General features: G+C 41.4%; 1 protein-coding gene across 3 annotated transcripts; it reads left to right on the forward strand.

Moving 5' to 3' along the window:
* The first annotated feature begins 8,154 nt into the window (after positions 1-8,154).
* On the forward strand, positions 8,155-23,933 carry LOC131125141 (integrin alpha-6-like). Of its 3 annotated transcripts, none has more exons than XM_058066371.2 (25): positions 8,155-8,483; positions 13,598-13,725; positions 13,806-13,885; positions 13,963-14,224; positions 14,299-14,430; positions 14,503-14,716; positions 14,793-14,986; positions 15,823-15,920; positions 15,994-16,121; positions 16,198-16,287; positions 17,768-17,829; positions 17,901-18,070; positions 18,142-18,285; positions 18,578-18,693; positions 18,766-18,922; positions 19,016-19,093; positions 19,178-19,257; positions 20,817-20,894; positions 21,143-21,245; positions 21,310-21,480; positions 21,833-21,934; positions 22,210-22,320; positions 22,572-22,670; positions 22,754-22,879; positions 23,373-23,933. In XM_058066371.2, the coding sequence occupies exons 1-25, from the start codon at positions 8,170-8,172 to the stop codon at positions 23,514-23,516; spliced, it is 3,381 nt and encodes a 1,126-aa protein (XP_057922354.2). In that variant the 5' UTR covers positions 8,155-8,169; the 3' UTR covers positions 23,517-23,933. The 3 variants fall into 3 exon arrangements, with proteins under 3 accessions (XP_057922354.2, XP_078647719.1, XP_078647720.1); XM_078791593.1 differs by lacking the exon at positions 23,373-23,933 and adding an exon at positions 22,962-23,043; XM_078791594.1 differs by lacking the exon at positions 8,155-8,483 and adding an exon at positions 12,162-12,167.
* The last annotated feature ends 192 nt before the right edge of the window (positions 23,934-24,125 follow it).

Below are 24,125 nucleotides of genomic sequence, written 5' to 3' on the forward strand. Positions count from 1 at the left end.
TGGAGAGGACGAGCGGCATCCCGCCGCTGGAGAGGTGGCGGCGGCGGCGTGGTGTCCCGCCGTGGAAGAGGTGGCGCCGGAGGAGGCGGCGGCGGCGTGGCGTCCCGCTGTGGAAGAGGTGGCGCCGGAGGAGGCGGCGAAGAAGCAGGCGTCCGACCATGACGCGGAGACGGCGAAGAAGCAGGCGTCCGACCATGACGCGGAGACGGCGAAGAAGCAGGAGTCCGGTCCTGACGCGGAGACGGCGAAGCAGCGGGCGTCCGGCCCTGACGCGGCGACGGCGAAGCAGCGGGCGTCCGGCCCTGACGCGGCGACGGCGAAGCAGCGGGCGTCCGGCCCTGACGCGGCGACGGCGAAGCAGCGGGCGTCCGGCCCTGACGCGGCGACGGCGAAGCAGCGGGCGTCCGGCCCTGACGCGGCGACGGCGAAGCAGCGGGTGTCCGGCCCTGACGCGGCGACGGCGAAGCAGCGGGCGTCCGGCCCTGACGCGGCGACGGCGAAGCAGCGGGCGTCCGGCCCTGACGCGGAGACGGCGAAGCAGCGGGCGTCCGGCCCTGACGCGGCGACGGCGAAGCAGCGGGCGTCCGGCCCTGACGCGGCGACGGCGAAGCAGCGGGCGTCCGGCCCTGACGCGGCGACGGCGAAGCAGCAGGCGTCGTCCATGCCAGAGCCTGACCATCTGCTCCAGCAAGCCCTGCTGCTCGTCCTACAGGTGGAGTGGGCTGTGCCTCCTCACTCCCCCAGCAGGTGGCGCCATTCTCCCCTTCCATCGGCGGGCTGGGCTGTGCTTCCACCATAGCCCAGCAGGTGGTACTAGCCCCCCCTCTCGAAGGCGGATCCCAGACGCCGTAATCCGAGGGAGCCGAAACCAGGGCAGGGAGGAGGGAGGCTTGGAGGAGGGTCACTGGCTCCTCCAGGTCAGCAGTCCCGGCCACAGCCACTTGTTTGGGCCTGAAGCTGCGCGGCTTGGGCACGGGCGGGATCAGGGACGCCGCGCAGCTTGGCATGGGAGCCGGGTCTTGAGAACCCCTCGGGCTGCACGGCTTGGGCACGGGCGGGATCAGGGACGCCGCGCAGCTTGGCATGGGAGCCGGGTCTTGAGAACCCCTCGGGCTGCGCGGCTTGGGCACGGGCGGGATCAGGGACGCCGCGCAGCTTGGCATGAGAGCCGGGTCTTGAGAACCCCTCGGGCTGCGCGGCTTGGGCACAGACGGAATCTGGGATGCCACGCAGCTTGGCACGGGAGCCGGGTCTTGGGAACCCCAGTGGCTGCGTGGCTTGGGCACAGGCGGAATCCGGGATGCCACGCAGCTTGGCATGGGAGCCGGAGTTTGGGAACCCTTGGGGCTGCGCGGTTTGGGCACAGGAGGAATCCGGGCTATCACGCTGCTTGGCACGGGAGCCGGAGTTTGGGAACCCTTGGGGCTGCGCGGTTTGGGCACAGGAGGAATCTGGGCCGACACGCAGCTAGGCACGGGAGCCGGGGTTTGGAAACCCTTGAAGCTGCGTGGCTTGGGCACAGGAGGAAACTGGGCCGTCACGCAGCTTGGCACGGGAGCTGGGGTTTGGGAACCCTTGAGGCTGCGTGGCTTGGGCACAGGAGGGGAACATGCGCCGTGGTCCTCTTCGTGTTGCATGGGAGGCAACGGGGATTCCGAAGAGGTGGGCAGCTGGGGCTCGGCGGGCAGTCGTGACGTGGGAGTCAACGGCAGCAGCGAGATGGGCCAGCACTCAGTGACTGTGTGAGTTGAGGGTTGTGCCCTGGCTTGGCGTGACGAGGAGGAAGAGAGCGGTTTCACCTTTTGACGCCGTGGAGCCCTGGCTGGAGGCGGCCGAGACGTACGTCGGTGTCGCGGCCAGGCCGGTGTGTCATCTACGGGGCCCCGATGAACCCACGCCATGGGTATGAGCGTGCCATCCGGCCCCCACACCATGTCCTCCAGTTCCTCCGGAGTGAACCTCGTGCACTCCTCTTCCATCGCCTTCAGGATCTGCCACGTCCAAAAGTCGCTCTCTGCGAGGTCGCCTTTATTTGGTGGCTGCATTCTGTCACGCCTTCGCTTCGGTATTGCGACACGACCCCAAGATGCAGAGAGCAGGAGATCCAAGTGCAGATCGAAAGTCAATTTAATATAAACAGAAATGGTTTACAGCAGCAGGATGCGAGCAAAGACGGTCGGAGTAGCGTGGAGAGCTACAACAAACAATGCAGCCACAAACTAGTGAGCACGCACCTGAACTAAATAGAAGGGTAACATAATTAGCAACAGGTGCGAGTAATAAGGGAACAGAAAAGCAGGCAGACAAAACAGGAAACGCTACCAAAACAAGAGCATGAAAACAGGAACCAAGGCATAGAAAATATAAACCAAATAAACTGTCACACCGGCGAGCTTGCGGATCGTGACAATATCACAATTAACATGCAGGAAAAAAGTAGGAGGAAGTAAAATGTATTACCTACTTATTTAAGATATGCCTTTAAGATAAGACATGCCTTTATTCATCCCTCAGTGGGGATCTGAAATTGTTACCAAATTGTTATAGCACATAATAGAATTAATAATAGCATTCATGTACATGTAAATTAATGTACAGTACTGTACCTTATATTACAAAATGAGCCTTTTATGGACAGTTGTCTTATATTTAAATGTTGCTACAACATACAATATTATGTATCTTTAAATCCAACTGTGTCTTTAAGTTGTATGGGGCATATACCTTAAAGGGCATTAAATATAGACATCATATCCTGGCATAAAAAAATACCAAAACTCCCCCAAAGGTGTTGCAACACGTATTAGCAGTAATTATTAGCCATAATAAATACACATATTATGCCTATATGTAGGCGGTCTAGTGGTTAGCGTGCAGACCTCACAGCTAAGAGACCAGGGTTCAATTCCACCCTTGGCCATCTCTGTGTGGAGTTTGCATGTTGTCCCGTGCATGCATGGGTTTTCTCCGGGTACTCCGGTTTCCTCCCACATTCCAAAAACATGCTAGGTTAATTGGCAACTCCAAATTGTCCATAGGTATGAATGTGAGTGTGAATGGTTGTTTGTCTATATGTGCCCTGTGATTGGCTGGCGACCAGTCCAGGGTGTACCCCGCCTCTCGCCCAAACACACCTGGGATAGGCTCCAGCACCCCCCGCAACTCTCGTGAGGAAAAAGCGGTAGAAAATGAATGAATGAATGCCTATATGTCCCTTTGTCAATGATTAGTAGACTACTAATTATACTGTATATTCATCGTCCATGTCATGTCACTTGACTGCTGACTCATTACAGTACTAATAACAGTGAGCTTGTATACGGAGCTACAGAAATAACATTGCAACCCATTTCCTATGTCTAGAATTGACATTAACATCGAATATAGGAAATGAAGCAGTGTATATACAGAGTTACATAACCAGCGGTTTTATTGCATTATTGTGTCGCAGTTGTTAAAGATCATAAGCCCAATGCTGTTGTAAAACAAACTGTGCCAGTGAGCCTGTTTATCAGTAACCCAAGGCTGTGTATTGGTTCAATGCCATAAAGACATACATGCACATTCCACCTGCTGTGTTCATTGTGCCACGCCCGCTTGCTTACTGTGTCTTTCAGCGACCATTCTATTATATCCTCTCAAGGGACAATGCTAGGGAAATAAAACTGGAAAATAGTAGTAAGTGTAGAGCTTGTACTACAAACTATCCACTGAAAATTATCAAAATAGCTGGTAAGATGTACTGTAATACATAAGCTGAAAAAGACTCATTTGTGAGATACAGAATTATTGGATTGGTTGTTTTAGCAATGTACTGACCAAGAATATGTATGTTCAACCTTTATAAATTGTGGAATTTGCTTTTGCTTTTTTGTTTGTTACACTTAAATGTTTCACATTGTCAAACTACTGTATTTTCCAGACTATAAGTCGCACTTTTTTTCATAGGTTGGCTGTTCCTGCGACTTATACTCCAGAGCGACTGGAGTATGTTTATGTTACATAAACACTGGACACCTTTTCTGTTCATGTTTTTTAGTGTAGCTGAATAAGCATTGTGTTAGCATATCTTACACCTATTCAGCCTGTTCTCTATTCTTTTATTGTTAAAACCTGCCTTCCAAGATGACGTAATGTCGGTTTTGGTCAAGTAGTTAAATAGTAGTTAAAAATAAATTACCTGCAAAAAAAGCAACTTATACTCCAGTGCGACTTATGTATGTTTTTTTCTACCTAATGATGCATTTTGGCCTTGTGCGACTTGTACTCCAGAGCCACTTATAGTCCAGAAAATACTTTAATTTAAATATTAGTTAATGAAGATGTAACTCAATCAAGCGTTTACTTGCAATGAGTCTCAAGTAGGTCAAAAAGTCTTTACAAAAAAAGTCTACTGCAGGGGTCTCAAACTCAATTTACCTGGGCGCTACTGGAGCTAGGGTCTGGGGAAGGCTGGGCTGCATCAGGTTTTCAAAAAAAAAAAAAACACATTTATTAAAAACAGAAAAATTAATAAACCTTGCTTTGGTTTTGATTTTCTACAAGAAAAGCTCTGATAAAACATTCCACTCTTCTCAAATATCTTAATTTTTATTTTTCTGCACAAAATAAGATGAAAAAAATAAAGAAAATCAATCAATCAGTAATAAATAAATATAATAATAATAAAACGGCAAATAATAAAAACTTAAGAAACCACATATAGTTGGTGGGTAGACAAATTTTTTTTTTCAGATTAAAATGAACAAAGCATTATTAGAGCCCTGTAGACATGACAAAACACGATTATAGTCACACATTTATACTCTTTTTATTTACAACATATTGCGCAACTGCAGGGTCTTGAGACACCTGCTAACTTGCAAACTAGAGAGCTAGCGACCTAAATGGTAGCCTTCAAGTTATTTCCTTTAAACTTAAATAGCCAAAAACTTACCACTTCCACACGGATAGGGAGGATAACTATTAACAGTTATTTAACCTTTAACATGAATATTAATCAAACGTAATAATTTTTTCTGGGTACATGATACCATACAGCATCCATATCAAACTTAAATGTGTGCTTGTTGGTTTTTATGGATAGCTAGAAACTGACAGAGCTTTGTGGCAGTAGAAAAAATAGAAATTAAATGCACTCTATACAGTATTATGCATACTATACAGTACCCAAACAATGTAGAAAAAAGGTTTGTTACATTGAATTCCTACATTTGGAGTGTGCTTCCATTTCAAATATGACCAGGTCAAGACTTTCTTTTCTTTATTCTTTAAAAGTGTATTTTATTGGGAAATCCTCCTTCCAAAAGTCAATAACTCTTGAGCCTATGTGTGAAGAGTGAAAACGAGGTTCTGGAGAAAAAGAACACAGTTCCAGGCAAAAAGTGTGTGTTCGAGCTGATAAAAAAAAAAAAGCCAGAAGCGAGTTATTACAGCACAGCCCACTTTGCACAGTGTTCTTTTTTTCGGGGCGATAAGGCTGATTACTGGTTCTGACCTGTGGTGCTCTTCCCATGGATGTTTGCCTTAAGTGGAACTAAAGCAACACAACAAGTTTTCTCAAGTTTCAAATAATTAAAACTGGGATATAAAGCAGTGGCTTGAAGGCTGCTGCATTTAGAGAGCAAAGCTGATCCTTATCGCTGATAGTTCCACAGCATGTCCATGATAATTAGATGTAAAGGAACCACATTCTTGCCTTGCCCTTTATCTGCTTCTGCTTCTGCTCTTCCACCATTATTTTTGCCTTTTGTACAGTATGTGGGCGGCTTCTTTCTCCCTCTCCATTTTCTGTCTGCCCTCTTTCTCAGTGCGAACACAAAGCCTGCGTTGTCTGCTGACATGTTGTGTTGGTGCACATGAAATGCCTGCAACACCATAATTTAGAGAGGGAGTTGCCTTCATGCATGGGTCTCTAACGTGATGTGTCACTACGCACATATAGGACCCAGGGGGTGCCCACTGACACAAAAACCAGTGCTAATCATATTTAACTAAACAATGCCTCTGCTGCATCCCCACAAGGAAATTATTCAAGATAAACAAATATGGTCTATTGTGTGAGCATGACACAGAAGTCCAGATTGTTCCTAATGTCACAACAACTTCTTCTGGCTGTTCTCATTGGGAGTATAACCTCTAATGCAATACTTGTAATTGGTGTATTGGTGTAATTGAAATGCATTCCAGAAACAACAATACTGTAGCTGCACAATAAAATGCTTTTATCTCCAAGTTTTGTAATTTGATTTGGAAAAACATGTTTTTGGAGGTCATATGGGAAAAAAGTACTATTAGTAGTTGTAATTACATGTAATTTAAAGATGTTTCCAAGTAAAGCATACTGTTCATGAGCACCAATTGTTTGGAAAATCATTCAACAGGCTTCACTACACATCTTAAAGTAAATCCTGGAGCCCTGCCATGTCAGCTACAGACATGGGAGCTGTAAGTTTGTTTTTCTTCAGCGAATACGCTTGTGTGATAAATGGTTGGATGTGATATACTATAGCATCTATTTTGTTTTTAAGTGCAGAGTTAGTTTATATGTAAAAAGTGATAACGTTTACATTGTGCTTCTTGTACTTTTATTGACAGTTAGAATACGTTTATGTAAAGAGTTAATATTTATAATGTTGACCTGTCTTTTTCAATTCACTGTGGTATTTTCTCATTCAATTCTGGGCCACATCTTGACTGATGGCAGCCCGTTATTGCATAATCTTGAAGTATAAGCTTGAAGTATGTCAGAATTTGCAGATTTTAAAACATATTTTTTTTTACCACGGAGCCAAAATGTTGATGTTTTGTTCTCCGAGCCATGGTGCTTCATCATGCCGGAACAAGCATTGGTTGTAACCAAACTGTTCTTGGATTGTTGTTGTGTGAAGTTGCTCTCTGAGGTTATTTTGGTACAATTCTTTATCTACGGATGCGTTCTTAGGCATTATTGTGAGTGCAACCTCTCCCTTGGCTGAGAAGCAACCACACACATGCATGATTTCAGGAGCTCGCCTTTTCTTCTCCGGACAAGCTTTTTCTCGGATATCCCAAATAATCGGAGAAGGGATTTATCAGAAAAAATGCCTTTTCCCTAGTCTTCAGGATTCCCGGACTTCCTCTAGAGAAATGGCTTTTTTGCTGCCTTTCTTGACACCAGGCCATCTTCTAAAATGTGCCCCATTGTACATGCAGATGCACTCAAACTTGTCCCGCAACTTTGAGAGACTGACTTTTTTGGGGGGGCATGAAGCCACAATTGAACCTCTCTCTTGAAAGTTCTTGGTGATTAGGTAAATAGTTGATGTAGTTGCAATACCAGAAGCAATACCCTTGCTTGTGAAGCCTTTTTTGGGCTAAGCAATAATACGTATCTGCATGTGTTTCCCTGTAGGTAGCTAAGCCAAACAAGTCAAGCACAACCCATCTTGAAAGGTTCCCAGTATGTTATTCTCACTCTATCAGGATGACAGTCATCTTCAGCCTTTGTACTTTCAGCTATGTGGACCATGATGTTCATTGGTCCTGCTGTGGCAGGGCTGAAATGCAGTGGAAATGGTGTTTTGGGGTTCAAGTTCATTTTCATGACCATGAGGGACTTTACAAGTCATTGTATCATTATCTTATCATTCTTCACAGCATTCTGGAGTATATGCAAATGTTAATTATAAAAACTGATGCAGCAGACTTTTTGGAAATGAATATTTGTGTCAGCCTCAAAACTTTTGACCATTACTTTTGCCAGCCATATTTGCACATTATCTGGACATGCTATTATATATTGTGATGCTGTGGCCCTTTATAGCAGTGATTCCCAACCACGGTACCACACACGTTAATGTCCTCGAAGAGCTTGTCAGGTGTGCAAGGAAAATGATCCAGTTTGATCCAGAAAATTCTTATTTATTTACTAAAAATAAAGTGTCTTTGTTCTTTGTAAAATACTGTATGTGCCTTAAAGGTTGAAATGCACTGCTTTATCAGACAAGGGATCACATTTAGCAGTGTACATCAAACAACAATAATGAAACAATTATATTTCAGTAGTATAAACAACTGTAAAAAGTTACTTTAAGTCTTCGAACATGCTATAGATATTAATCTCACCTTAACTTTGTATTCTAGGCTGTGTGGGACGTTACTGTGTGTGTATAGTTGGGAGTTTTTAGTATGGGAGGGGCAGCAAGGGAAAAAGTGGACGCCGTGCAGCCCCTCCTGCAGTCACTCCCAGTGTCACTGTGCCCCTCCTTGCAACGACGACTCACCTTTCACCATCTCCCAGAGGAATTCGGGATCAGTGCGGCTGTCACGAAGGGGAAAATGTCAGGTGGACTGTGGCTGCTCTGTTTTCTGTTGGGATGCAGCCGACTGTCGGCTTTCAACCTGGACGCCGAGGACATCCTGCGGAAGAGCGGGGATCCAAATAGTTTGTTCGGCTTCTCCATGGCCATGCACCGACAACTCAAGCCGGAGGATAAAAGAATGTAAGAACAACTTCTTTACGATTATACGATAAGTAAATGTAAAAACACGAATAATACAAAGTGGGTAAGAAAGTCGTCAATAAAACAACAAGTCGCACTAAATGTTACGTCATCATTCGGGGCTCATTTGCAGGTACAGGTACTTTTCCAGAAAAAATGTTTAGTCAACCTCTTTAAATTATGCACCCTTCACTTTCCAGCCCGTGTTAATGTTTACTCAGTCTTAACGTATCTGTAAAGTTTAATAATTAGTTAGCTCACAGTGTGCTCCAGGTGAGACCAAACACATGTTAGAACCCCTGCGATAAACATAAATGTGCTTAGTTTCACGTTAAATTAAGTGCAGCTTATCTTTCTAGTAACTGAAAGTTGAACAACTGGAAAAAGTACAATCACAAACTATAGTAGTACCATATTGGGCTTAAATATGTGCAGAAATAATGCTGATTATTGATCATAACCATAAAGGAATTGACAAGGAATTTTAGCTGCTACATTCAGCTTTATACATATTACAGTAATGTTGTACATTGTATCTGACTCGTTGCATTCATCTGACAGCTACAAAGTCCTTTTACTGTGCTCACACAGCATCAAAATCAAACTGTATGCTGTTTTAAACAAACACATCTACCAGCTGAATTAAAACAGGGGTTATCTTTCAGTTGAATTGTCTGTTTAATAGTTCAGAGGACTATAACGGGTTCTATTTCTGTAATTAACACAATTATAAGGTGCACTGTGTTATAAAAGGCAACGGAAGCAAAACAGAACACAACATATTTACACATTTTGCAACTTATTGTAACTTTTTAACTGTGAAAACACAATGTACAATCATCACTCTCTACTTTAGGGTTTGACTCTATTGTATTGTTTCAAAATAAATGTATAAATGAGTGTATAATTATCACTCTTTTATGGTACACTAAAAGCTTTTTTTTACATATTCTTGGCCTAAATGAAGCATTTCATTCCTAAAAATGGCTAAACTAAAACACAAATACATGGCATTCAGAAGACACATTCAAAGACGTGATATGTAGTATTCTACACTGGTCACTAGGTGGCAGTGATGTTACATTGATGAGACGATAGCCACTGCTACGTGTCATATTTTCTGTTAATATGTCTACAATGTTGGGTAATACGAGTGTTAAGGTGTTAGGTCCTGTTGAGAAGACCTTAATAATGTTAAAATATGTAATTAGAATGTTGGATAAGGAAACCTACTTTGCAAACATACATTACATACATTACAATTACATACAATAAGAAAAAGTCCAACAAATATTATTTGATTAGATTTTTTTCTCACGTTAGGTAAGAATGTTTGAAAAACGATGATATTATATACACCTATACAGGGTACAGTATACTTCAATAAACTCAGTTTATGTTTGCATGTTATATTGCACCACAAACTTCAATTTCTTTATACAAAATTTCTTTATAATTTCTAAATACAAGTTAGAGAAGTTTTTAAAATACCTTTTTTCTACACTGATGCCACTGAAACTTGTCAGTTTGTGTCCAAATCCAAAGCCACGTGATGTTCAAAACGTGACCAGCCTCTCCACAAAGTCCCCCGACTCCAGGTTGTAGTATTATAGATCACCCATAGCCAGATTCTGTGACTAAAATAAGGATGTTAATTAGAGCTGAAGCGCATAATCAATTAAGCCCTTAGTCAATCAATATACATATATAGTTATTACAGTACATAATAGTATGTACTGTATATGACAACCACCTATTTCTGTTCAGAAATGTTTTATTATCATCAATCACACTATGATGAATGTCCCAGTTCTCACACAATATTGTCACGTTATTTATATTCAATGTTATTTTCCACATTCTTTAGAGCTATTCAAATGCAGTCCTGTCTAGTTCAGCAGAAGTGGGTGAGAAACATGCATGTGGAATGCATATACAGCACTGTTGTTAGATTCCAAGCATGGATATGTGAGAGAGTGAGGGTGAGTGCGTGTATGAGCAAGCTACGTTTGTTTTGCAAGAAGAACACTCATAGAGCTGGAATTAACTCTTTTCAATGGAAAAGTTGTTTTTTTTTTTTTTACATTTACAATGGCATATGTTGAATTATTGTGTCCATTTGTTCAACTTTGCCTTCACACTTTAGCCACAAACCTATAGCGGCCACGTGTGCATCTAATATTTACTCATATCTTACTTCTTCACGCCCTACAGCGATGATTTGTGCATGTACCTGCAGGTGAGGACAAGGATCTGATAGTGTGGCATACATGCATGCATGCGTGTGTGTGTGTGTGTGTTTGTGTCATCATTGCCACACTCAGCGACCTGCATAGAAAAGTGAGGGTTTGATAAATGCATGTTATGAAGTTTGTGTATTTAATTTAAAAGAGCGTGCAATAATAATAACACAGATTGAACATGAGAATGTGTGCTGCCTGTTTAGAATTTATTAGGTACACTTTCAGAGAGTTAATCATTTAAAAATATGTGTATTATTGTGTTAATTTGTGTTTCTACCTTTTTCCGTCCGTAGTGACATGTTAAGATTGTTAGCGGTCAAACGGCTTCTAAAGACAAACTAATCAGTGTATAATAACATCAAATAAAACAAAAATAAAGTAAAACTACCCACTCTTTGGAGATGCTTGACAGACAAGTAATACGAAAGAGAACATGAAGGTGTGACTGAGTCCCTTTTTATAGGATGTGTATGTAATAGGGCTGCAACTAACACTTATTTTCTTTGTTGATTAATATGAAGCTTGTTGTTTAAATTAATCAAGTAATCAGTTAGGCCCTAGATGGGCCAAATCAATATGAACCAAACAGTCTTTGGTTTGGTCTACAAAATTTCATAAAGAAGCAAAAATGTTGATCTCTGTTTTCCAAAGTGTAATGACAAATATAGTAGTATAGTGCTTTCATTGATGACAAAAGAAAGAAAATCACATTTGGACTTTGGACGAGTTGTTAACACGCAGGCCACACAACGAGGAGACCTGCGTTCGATTCTGTGTGGAGTTTGCATGTTCTCCCCATGTGTGGGTTGCTCAGGAGACTCCAGTTTCCTCCCACATTCCAAAAACATGCTAGGTTAATTGGCGACTCCAAATTGTCCATAGGTATGAATGTGAGTGTGAATGGTTGTTTGTCTATATGTGCCCTGTGATTGGCTGGCGACCAGTCCAGGGTGTACCCCGCCTCTCGCCCAAACACACCTGGGATAGGCTAAAGCATGACCGCGGGACCCTAGTGAGAATAAACGTATAGAAAATGGATGGATGGAAAACAATTAATCTTGTACCACAATAGTTGTAGATTCATTGGATAATGGATTAATTATTGATTAATTGATACAGCTCAATTGTTCAGCTCAATTTCTATACCAAGCAGGGTACATCCTGGACAGGTCGCCAGCCAATCACAGGGCACATATACATTGTTTTAAAAAACTATCGAATAAATAAATATTGATACTTTGATATTTCAGTAATTTGAGTTAATGGATATTTATCTATTTGTATTGTTGAACTCCATCTTTTTTTGTGTAGTGTACATAATGTATTGGCCATTGATGGTATTTGATACACAATAAGCTGTGGTATCAAGTTTAGCTCTTTTCCCTCAGGTTGTGTAAAATAATCCAACATGAAAGAAATAAAAAGAGGTGGATAAAAGAATGCAGACATAAATCATTTATACATCTGGGCTCCAAATATGCGCCATTTTTCAACAAATGTGGGTTGGGTTCCTGGCACACACCAGGTAGGAAAAAGGCTGGGCAGCACATGGTTGCATTGACCTCTCTCTCTTTGCAATAGGGTGCCGCCAGTTGTTGCCAAGCAACAGGCTGTACCCCAGTTGGCAGCCTGGTTACCATTTTGTAAAAAAAAAAAATAGGAAAATAAAAAATAAAATACAGCTCTCTCTCAATGGGATGTCTCTGTTATTGTCACTGTGCTGTTCGCTCTGTTGCTCCAGCTTTGGTGTCCCAGTGATTGTACACCATGGTATGTGTGTGTGTGTGTGTTTGCAAGCTATTACACTGAAGCAGACACACATCAGTACACACACACATACTGTCTCTGTTTGTCTTTGTTCTTCCTGTAGACCAATGTAGCCAATGTATGGGCTTCCTCTGCTGCTGCTGAATGATAAGATTAACAGTTGGGTTACTGCTTGACATTACAGTATATATCTCTAACATTGTAGGAACAGCTTGAGGACCCTTTTCTGTTACAGCAAGTTACATAAAGGCGTGCTCGGCATGCACGCAAGTCCAACGTTAATGACCTTTGACCACACATATGTTCTTCAGGATCATAAGTGTCCAAACTTTGTTCACTGAGGGCCAGAGTGGCAGCTTCAATCTCAGAATTAGAATTTTGCTCTGCCATCTCTTGTTATGTTTTTGTGTTTTTTTGTTTAGTGTTTCCAGTACATGAATGGTTAGCTTCTTTTTACACTTGTGAGACTGTGACTGGAGAAAAATGAGAGGCATAAGTTATTTTACAGGAACACAGCAATAGTGTATTTCTTTGAAATGATTGGTCCCAGTGTGGATTGGGTTTGGTTTTTAAGGTTCCAGTGTATTTTCTTACAATATTCCATATACTCCAGTTGACGATATACTTAAAGATGTGAAAGATGAGGAACAGTTTAAGCACTTCACTACATTTGAAGCACTGTTCTGTTCATGTCAATGACATCTGCTGAGTCACATATTCCTAATGTGTGAACTTGTAAGGTCCCCACTGTAAAACATGCAGTCTACAATAGCTCCTTTCTCTTCCGGACAATGTGCTATCTGCAAATGCACGCTGCAATGCGCCATCCAAAAATGGCTTTCCTTAATCAGATCTGGTAAAGACTTACAACTTAAAGTCATGGGTGGTGGTCTTTGTGGGGATGAAAGAAACCAGAGTGACATGGTGGAGCATAGTTGGAAGAAGAAAATACGACATCCTTGTTTTCAGTGACACAAAGGCACCTTGTGTGTGTGTGTGTTGTATAGCTGCTGTGTTACACTCCGGAATGTGCTCTAATGTAATGTACATGCTTCTCATTGATATGAATTGCCTGTAATAGATTGCTGTGTGTGTCTGTTGCAGGCTACTGGTCGGGGCTCCGAGAGCCAGAGCCTTGAGTGGTCAAAATGCCCAAGTGACGGGGGGACTCTACAGCTGTGACATGAGCACTCCCTCTGCAGGCTGCGTCCGAATTAAGTTTGACAATGATGGTGAGATATTTGCTGACCTGCGCACTTACTTTATTTGATCCCTTTTCAATGTTTTTTTTTTTTTTTCAAACTGGCTGTAGAGGACATTAGGCGAGAAAGCAAAGAGAACCAGTGGTTGGGAGTGACAGTCAACAGTCAGGGGCCAGGAGGGAAGATTGTGGTAAGACACCAAACACTTCAACATCTCACTCTTCAAACAATACATAATCTAAGCTGTGTGTTTGTTTCCCCACGTAGACCTGTGCCCATCGTTACCAGCGCAGGACCAATGTGAGGACCCCCATCGAATCCAGAGACATCATCGGCCGCTGCTATGTACTGAGTCAGGATTTGAGAATTGATCCCGACTCAAGTGAGGATGGAGGAAACTGGCACTTCTGTGACAACCGACCACGAGGTCACGAGATGTTTGGGTCCTGCCAGCAGGGCCTTTCTGCCACTTTCGACAAGGACTACCACTACCTCATATTTGGTGCTCCGGGAGCATACAACTGGAAAGGTTGTTGCAATGAATATTGTTTCATATGGAACTGTTTTTTTTATTATGCCAAATTCCCTGTTTTTCTCATCCAGGTGTGGTCCGCCTGGAACAAAATAACGACACCCTCCTGGAGATGGGCATTTATGATGATGGCCCCTTTGAGGCAGGAGATGAGAACGAAAATAACCCTGATCTCATCCCAGCTGTTGCCAACAGTTACCTTGGTAAACCATTCACTCGTTGCAGATGCTCTTCATGCACAAGGTAACTACTTTATTAACCCCTCCGTGTCGCAGGTTTCTCACTTGACTCAGGCAAGAGTCTGACCAAGAAAGGCCAGCTAACAGTGGTAGCTGGAGCGCCCAGAGCTAACCATAGCGGTTCAGTGGTGATGCTCAAGAAAGGCCCCGAAACAAGTAACATTTTAGTGCACGAGCACACACTAGACGGGGAGGGTCTCGCATCCTCTTTTGGTTATGACCTGGCGGTGTTGGATCTCAATGGCGACAGGTAAGCAAAGCTGGAAGAAATACTTTGCTTCATTTATTGTCAGCCCATAATTACCAATTTGTTTTTTGTTCGTTAGTTGGCAAGACATAGTGGTAGGTGCACCTCAGTACTTCGAGAAGGATGGAGAAATCGGTGGCGCCGTCTATGTCTATGTCAACAAAGCCGGAAAGTGGAACAAGGTGACCCCCACCAAAATAGTTGGACCTGAGGACTCTATGTTTGGCCTGGCTGTGGAAAATCTGGGAGATATGAACCAGGACGGTTACCATGGTGAGAATGCAGAACAACAGAAGCAACATGGTTGGCATGCATACACTGTCAAACTGCACTGCCAAGCTATTGCCATCATAAAACATTTATGAACTTCATGGGCAATGTTTTAAGAAATAGTTTTATACACGTGTAGAAATAAGTAAATAATTATCTATTGTAAAATCCATCCATCCATCCATTTTCCTTCGGTTATCCGGGTCCGGGTCGCGGGGGCAGCAGTCTTAGTAGGGAAGCCCAGACTTCCCGGTCCCCGGCCACCTCCTCCAGCTCCACTGGGAGGAGGTCCTAGGTCTGCCCCGGAGCCTTTTCCCGGCTGGGCATGTTCGGAACACTTCACCAGGGAGGCGTCCGGGAGGCATCCGGACTAGATGCTCGAGCCACCTCAACTGACTCCTCTCGATGTGAAGGAGAAGCGGCTCCATTCTAACATTACAATTGTAAACATTGTAAAATGTTAAGTCAAATTATGTGTCAGCTTAGGCTTCTTTCTTTGTCCATCTACTCTACTCTGTTTGAAACACGTTCTTAAATTTTGACAAATAAATTGGAAGCCGTCTCTTATGTCCCTGCAGTGATCCTGTAGCTTGCACATTAGTGTTGAGCAATTGGATGTAAACAAAGAATAATAGGAATGTAAATGTGACTATAGGGGTGTTATTTCATGTCTAGAGGGCTCTAATAATGGTAGGAACTGTATTTAGAAAGTCATATACAGGAATAAACTAGGAACTGTATTATTTTGGCAAATTAGCCAGTCCTGAGCAGTCTGGACAGTTTAAGTCACTGTGGCAGAGATGAGTGGCTTAAAGTGTTGTTCTTCTCCACTCTAATAGATTTTGCGGTGGGCGCCCCGTACGATGATGAAGGTGCAGGGAATGTCTACATCTACCATGGATCTGCCACAGGACTCAAATCCAACAAAGCTGCACAGGTGCGCAAAAAAACCCTCTCAGACCAAACACACGTTAGAGAAGTGTGCTTATCTAACAACACTTTTGCTTTAGATTTTATCTGGCCAGCCTTTAGGAGTGAGGATGTTTGGCTATTCTTTAGCTGGCAACATGGACCTGGATAAGAACTCTTACCCGGACTTAGCCGTTGGATCACTCTCTGATGCTGTCTTTGTCTTCAGGTGAGTACAATAAATTGCTCTTTTTGTCATCACGTCCATTCCTGGAGATGCTCAATATCTCTCCATGTTCTGGTAGAGCCCGCCCAGTCATTGCCATTAAGAAGGAAATCAAGTTCACCCCAAAGGAAATTGACCTGACTAAGAAGAACTGTGGGAATAGCTTCTGGTAAGTTTCAACACAAATGTTTATTATCTCTACACCTTCATAGATGCTGACCTCCTTTATATGTGCAAATTATTCACTGATAATTTAGCCTTATTGGTGAACAATCTGATTAATTGAAATATTGTAGCTATCATGATACAGTATATCAATACATTTACAGTTGTGTGAACAAGTTTTTGCCCCCTTCCTGATTTCTGAAATGTTTCTAATCAGAAGAAATTTATATATTAGTCAATGACAACACAAGTGAACACAAATTGCAGTTTTAGATTAAAGTTTTTATTATTTAAGGGAGAAAATAATCCAAACCTGCATGGCCCCCGTTTGGAAAAAGTGGTTGCTGTGCTTGTTAAAACATAACTGAGATTAATTGAGATCTATAGTATCAGTCTGAAAAAGGTTATAAAGCCATTTTTAAAGCTTTGGGACTCCAGTGAACCAGAGTGAGACACATTATCCAAGAATGGCGAAAACATGGAATAGTGGTGAACCTTCCCAGGAGTAGCTGAACAATCAATGGAGCGCAGACCCCACAACAATAGCCAAACAACTGCAGGCCTTAGGTTAAGGTCAGTGGTCATGACTCCAACATAAGAGAGACACTGGGCAAAAACGGCCTGCAAAAACGATACGAAAACATCGAACATTAATTCTTGTCTGAGTCTGAGAAAACATCTTGATGATAATCTGTGGTGTGACGAGACAAAAGTTGAACATTGTGGAAGGTGTGTGTCCCGTTACAATTGGCGTAAAAGTAATGCCAGATTTCAGAAAAAGATCATACCAACAGTAAAATATGGTGGTGGTAGTGTGATGGTTTGGGAATGTTTTGCTGCTTCAGGACCTGGAAGACTTTTTGTGATAAATGGAACCATGAATTCTGCAGTCTACCAAAATATTTGTCACCTCAAGCTGAAACCAACTTAATTTCTGCAGCAGGACATTTTTAAACAGGATTTAAGTGTGACAAACATGCAAAAAATAATGGAAAGGGCAACACCTTTTTACACCACTGTAAATAAGTATAATGCTCTTATGATATATACCAATAACTGCAAAGGGTGAATAATTAATTTGAATGGAATTGCTCCAATTTACTATTCAGTGTGTGGCCTACTACAATAGCCAATAGCCAATAATGTTACTGTCGCCATACTGTAGTTGAATGAACGATCTCACTTTACAATAAGATACACAAAAATACAGTAGTTACTGAGGAACTAATGACTACTTCATTAGCTATGTAATTTTGTGTACCTTATTGTAAAGTGTTACTCATCAGTCATTTGTTACTTACAAGATTGGTCCCTTTGTGTTGTGAAATATGCTTTTTAATATTGATTAATATGTGATGATAATTGATGATTTGCAACAGGTTATTTGTTGGTTCATGCACCAATCCTAAATAATGTTTCCCGAAAGAGTTTTTGCGTTAACCTTCTTGCAGAAGTAACGATAATCTTTGATTGTTTCCCTTTAGCCTAAATGTTGAAGCCTGCTTCACCTACACAGCCAACCCCAAGACTTACTCTCCCAGACTGAGTAAGAATGATCATCTTTACCAGTATCTTTTTTTTTTGTGCCATAAACCTACCTCATGTGTCCCCTTCTAGCTGTTGCATACTCCATGGCAGTTGACGCTGACCAAAGAAAGAAGAATCTAATTCCCAGGGCCTCCTTCACTCAGCAGTCGGCCTCTGACAACAACTATGAGTCCAAAGGTACCCTCACCATAGACGGCCAAGGAAGAAAACAATGTGTCACACGTGTCATCGCCATACAGGTACCACGCTTGCTCTTTACAGGAACTCAACAACAAACAAAACCTTACATTAATGTTGCATTCACCCACAGGACAATATTCGAGATAAACTGCGAGGGGTACCCATCGACGTGGATTTGGAAATCATGGATGCCAAACGCAAACGCAGACAGAGCTCCTCCTCTGAAGTATCACCTGTCCTGGATGCTAAAGACTCAATGCCAACTCGTTCTGAGGTATGCCAGACTTCTCATGTTCTTGGGGTAGAAGGTGCCCCCACTTACTGGTATGAACTGTGTAGAGTTGCTATTTATTCCCAGTCCCTATAAAATTGTCTTTTTCACTCACTGACCTCTTCACACGAGCGAGAGAAAATTCTTCAGATATTAATGGTCAGTTTTGACTGACACATTTAACAAAATGCATATCATTGTGGCTGGTGAGTTTATACTATGTTACACAATAGCCTTTCTATTTATATACAGTATACAGTATACTGTATATGCGTGTGTGTGCATATGCTTGTAGGTGCAGTTTGTGAAGGAGGGTTGTGGCAGTGACAATATTTGCCACAGTAACCTCAAGGTGGCTCATCGCTATGGCTACAGGACAACGGACGACGACACTTTCACTCCGTTACCACTGTAAGACAAAAAAACAAACAAAAAAAATAGTGCTTTTCCTTGTTTTTAACTTGGCGTCGTCTTTCTTTAAAGGGAAAACGGTGTGCCGATGATCTCGCTTAGCAATCAGAAAGACATCGCTTTGGAGGTCAAGGTGAACAATGAGAAGGGAGATGACGCACACGAGGCGTCAGTTGTCGCTTCCTTCCCGCGTGCCCTCACCTACGCTGCATTCCGTGGTCCCCCCAATGTATGTTTTTCTTTTTTCCCCTCACAAATACACATTTGTGGTATTGTAGTAATACAGTATTTGTGGTTCTCATCATAACATACTGGTTTCAAGGATGTAACATGCACAGCTAATAAGAACGGTTCTAAGGCTACTTGTGAACTCGGAAACCCCTTCAAGAGAGACTCTGAGGTGAGCGTTAAGCAGTAAGCCCCTCCCTCTTTTGTTAAGCAACTTATTTGCACTATGTATATACGTATGTGTATGTGTCCGTAGACAACCTTCTACATCATTCTGAGTACAGCAGGCATCTCACTAAACACAACTGAACTGGAGATTGATATTCAGCCTAAAACGTGAGTATACCCTATTGCAGGGGTCTCAAACTCAATTCACTTGGGGGCCACTGGAGCTCGGGTCTGGGTGAGACTGGGCCGCATCAGGTTTTCCAAAAAACAAAACGCATTTATTAAAAACAAAAACATTTAAAAAACTTTGCTTTGTTTCCAATTTTCTACAAGAAAAGCTCTGATAAAATATTCCACTGTTCTCAAATATCTTACTTTTTATATTTCTACACAAAATAAGATGAAAAATAAATAAACAAATCAAGAATAAAGAAAATCAATCAATCAGTAATAAATAAATAAATATAATAATAATAAAACGGCAAATAATAAAAACTTAAGAAACCACATATAGTTGGTGGGTAGACAAATGATTTTTTTCAGATTAAAATGAACAAAGCATTATTAGAGCCCTGTAGACATGACAAAACACGACTATAGTCACATTTATACTCTTTTTATTTACAACATATTGCGCAACTGCAGGGTCTTGAGACACATTTGGCCCGCGGGCCGCGTGTAATGCATTGTAATTGTGTCGCACTTGTGGAAAAATATGATGGATATAGAATCTTAGGATATACAGTGGGATACTTTGTGACTACTCATATTCATATAAGTATTAAAAATATGCTTTTAAAATTCTTCATTCATTCACAACAAGTTTGTCCACACATTGTGAGGCAATGGAGGTCAGCATGTATGCCTGTAAAACAACAGTCTGACTCCCAGTGTCATCTTTTAAAGAACACTTTACTAACACTAAATTCATCACACAGCAACTTAATACTCAAAAGATGTTTATGCAAATATACAAACATGCCCTAGTATGACTTGATAAACCAAAAACAACATAGTTTTCCCATGAGGTATTGTGCCTCCCATAAAATGTTTTTCTCAACACTTTTTTCAGATAAAGCTTGTATATTTCTGAGTTATAACGCTTGAGTGTTAGTTGCTGTGTGATGAGTTTTTTGTTATCTTTGAAAGATGACACCTTGAGTCAGACTGTTGTTATACTGAATTCCACTGGTTTGACAAGCTTGTTGTGAGTTAATTCATGGGTCATGATTGGCTCCTGTCAAATAAAGAGCTGACTGGTCCTCATGGTCTTATGGCGCAATATCACACTTAATGACGTGGGGACTGCCTGGGTTTTCCTTTTAAACTGAAGGGATGCAGCTTGTACACCGGGATTTAGAGTACATGAATATCATTAGGATATTTTCCACCTAATTGTAAGTCATTCATTGCTGTTTGCTATTCATTTAGAGTTCTACCAATAACCTACTTCTACACAATTTAGAACAGTTTTTTTCCTTCCTTCTCCATTAAAAATAAATATATTAGAATATTTTTTTTTTACTAAAAAAATAAGAAAATAAACAAAATAAAATACTAAAAGTAATAACAATAATATAATTCAGTATTCAAATTTTTCTTATACATCATCAGGATTGATTTGAGTTGATATGAAGTTGAAAATGCATGATAAAATGTCATTACCAGAAAGTGAAAGTAACCTTTCTTTGTGTGTGTCTGTGTGTGTGTCTGTGTTGATCATACAGCACCAGCGAGCAACCATCACTTGCTGCTATTAAAGCCAAAGCCAATGTTGCCATCACGCTGCAGCTGTCTATATCAGGGTAACTCATGTGCACATTCACATTCAATGCGTACAGTTCAAATACAACACATACAGTACCTCTATAGTATAACTATAGAAATGAAACATAGTCAACACACAGCCACTATTGCCTAAATAGGTGTCAACACAAGCGAGTAGAAGATAATAATAGAAGATAGAAGACATAATAAAACGGTTGCTGAAATGTACGATGCTGTATGTGTGCATAGAAAAGGTAAATAAAATATGTTTTTTCAATTTTCCCAGACAAGCTCAGCCTTCTCAGGTGTACTTCTCAGGAAAGGTGAAAGATCAGAATGCCGTGAAGAGTGAGAGCGACATGGGAAGTGCCATCACGCACCAGATTAGAGTAAGTAGAGATACAGTAAATGTAGGCCGTCCTTCAGTGTTTTATCAAGTGATGTTCTTTTCAGATAATCAACCTTGCAAAGCGTTTGACGGACTTTGGCACAGCCACCCTGTATATTGACTGGCCCAAAGTAACAGAACAAGGCAAGTGGCTGCTCTACCTGATGAAGATCAGCTCCACTGGTGTGGATCACATTGAGTGCTCTCCGAAATCAGAGATCAACCCTCTCAAAAAGGTCAGTGGAGGGGTGGAGATTGTATACACTCTAGATAAAAAAAATGCATTTTCTTCATTTAATTATTTTTATTTTATTTCAGAGGGTAGTTCTAATTTTTTAGGTTTGTAATATTTTTTAAAGTTTTCTATAGTACTGTAAGTGTTCAAATTGATTTTTGATTGATTTTGCTATATATTTAACATAAAATTAACAATAATAGAAATTATATATATGGTAATAAAATAAATGTTGACATACAGAAATAATTATAATATCTAATACTGTTATTTTTAACAAAATATTTTTATTTATGATTTTATTTTAGCCAACACCAGTAATTCTACTAATAGTAAATTGTTTTGAATTGAAGGAACCAAGTAACATGAGGTCTAGAAGAGCCTCAGAAAAGATCCAGGATGGTGAAGAGGGAATTATTTCACGTTTGGTGGACAAGAGGACCTCTAAAATTTTGGTAAGAAAAAAAATACTGTACTCCTGAAAGTCTAAGGTCACCGCTAAGTAGTTTTGTTTGTTGTGTTACCTTTCACACAGCAGCCAAGTTGACATATTAAACAGTAAATAGAAGTGCTAGACACAGGGAGGAACCTCCTGCTCTGTGTTCTAGTATTTCTATTCTCCCAATAAAGAGACTGTGTAAAAATACAGTACATGCTTATTATATCATTGCTTGAACAATTACCATCTACTAGCTGGTATTGCCTTTTAATACTCGCTCTCTGGTTACAGTCATGCCAAGATGGGGCCAAATGTGTGAGGATCAAGTGTCCCCTGCAGGGCCTGGGCAGTAACGCTGTCATCACCTTACACTCTCGCCTCTGGAACAGCACTTTGATGGAGGTAAACACATCAAGTAGATCATACTGATCAATTCAATAACACTAAAACATATGGACTTTGATATTGACCTTTGACCTAGACACTTTTACTTATCACAAGTAAGTAAGTGGAGGTTTTTGCTCAGTGAGCCATCATTAGATCACCAACAGGAGACTCTTAAATTGTCTGTAGGTGTCAGTTATCTATACAGGTATGTATCTGGAATAGGATATATGAGCACTTTTAACACATTTTTACTATGTTTTCAACAGGATTACAAAAAGATGCATCATGTAGAGGTGATTGTTAAGGCGACTTTGCATGTTGATAGCACGAGAAAGAACACGGTTCTGCAGAATGCTGAGACACAGGTACGTTTACACACACACACACACACAACAAACATGGATACTTCATATACCTAGTCATGTGCTTTAATGTTTTTATCTTCTAGGTGAGACTGACTGCCTTCCCTGAGAGGCGTGAAGCCCAATATGGAGGAGTGCCATGGTGGATCATTTTCTTGTCGGTTCTGCTGGCGCTGCTCTTACTGGCACTGCTGGCTTTCCTTCTCTGGAAGGTAGGAGAAACACATCAGTGCATCCGTTTATATCCATGTGTAGGTGATTTTGATGATGTTCTAACAACTTCCCTCTTCTCAGTGTGGAGTCTTTGGGAAAAAGAACAAACGGGACTCCTCAGAAAAACAGAGGCTGACACCACATGCGTAAAAAAAAAACTAAACCAAAAAAAATCAGGGTAATTTTACCCGGCCTACTATGAAGGAGTGGTGCACATTTTTGGGGCTTTTCTCACTCAAGTTACAGCCTTTTATGATTTTTTTTTTTTACTCACACAACTTTGACATGTATATGCATGGCCTGGGGGAGGTGCTGTTTAACAAGCAATGACTTCCATTTGACATCTAATATATGCTATTATCTTGACTATGGGGCTTTTGTGCATCGCTTTTGATTGACGCTTTTCCTCATTTCTTGTTGCAGTTAACATATTCACCCTTCTATTCCTCCTTTTTCCCCTCGTATTGACATCTCCATGTTTTTACTGTACAGTGTGGCTTCTTCAAGAGGACCAAATATGAAGACAAGGTTCCCAGTTACAACGCTGTTCGGATTAAACGCAAGGACAGAGACGTAAATACTGACTGGCAAAAGAAATCCTGGATGACAACCTGGCATGATAATGAACATTCCTAAGACAAAGCTGCAAGGACTGTAAATATCAAGATATTCATTTGTAAAGACAGAGAAAAAATAATTTGTGCACAATACTTGAGCAACCTTTGTGCTTCAGGGGCTAGTTTCATTTCATGTGTGTACAAACAAAAGTTTCTTAAAGCATTGTGCACATTTCATTTTCTATTTTCAGTATGGGGAGGGTTTGTTTGTATATTTTTTCAATGTTTTACAATTTTCTATTTATTCACTTAAGGGGTACTTCCTGTTACACACTCTAAACAAAAGAGTCATGTAATGCTAAACACTTTTTTTTAAATCTAAAAACCAGCAATGCATCTGCTTTCTTTATTAAATCTTGTCATGTTTGAGAGCGACTGTAGTGTGTATTTTTAGGAGACGAGGAGCAAAGATTTTCTTAAATTTTTTTTTGCCATATTTATGTGTTTAACATCCACCCATCTGTCCATCGCGGGTATGCTGGAGCCTATCCCAGCTGTCTTTGGGCGAGAGGCGGGGTAAACCCTGGACTGGTTGCCAGCCAATCACAGGGCACATATAGACAAACAACCATTCACACTCACATTAATACCTATGGACAATTTTGAGTGATGTTTTTGGAATGTGGGC

This window comes from Doryrhamphus excisus, linkage group LG6 (genome assembly GCF_037039965.1).
Source record: "Doryrhamphus excisus strain RoL-2023G ecotype Guam linkage group LG6, RoL_Dexc_Guam_v1.1, whole genome shotgun sequence".
Classification (NCBI taxonomy): domain Eukaryota; kingdom Metazoa; phylum Chordata; class Actinopteri; order Syngnathiformes; family Syngnathidae; genus Doryrhamphus; species Doryrhamphus excisus.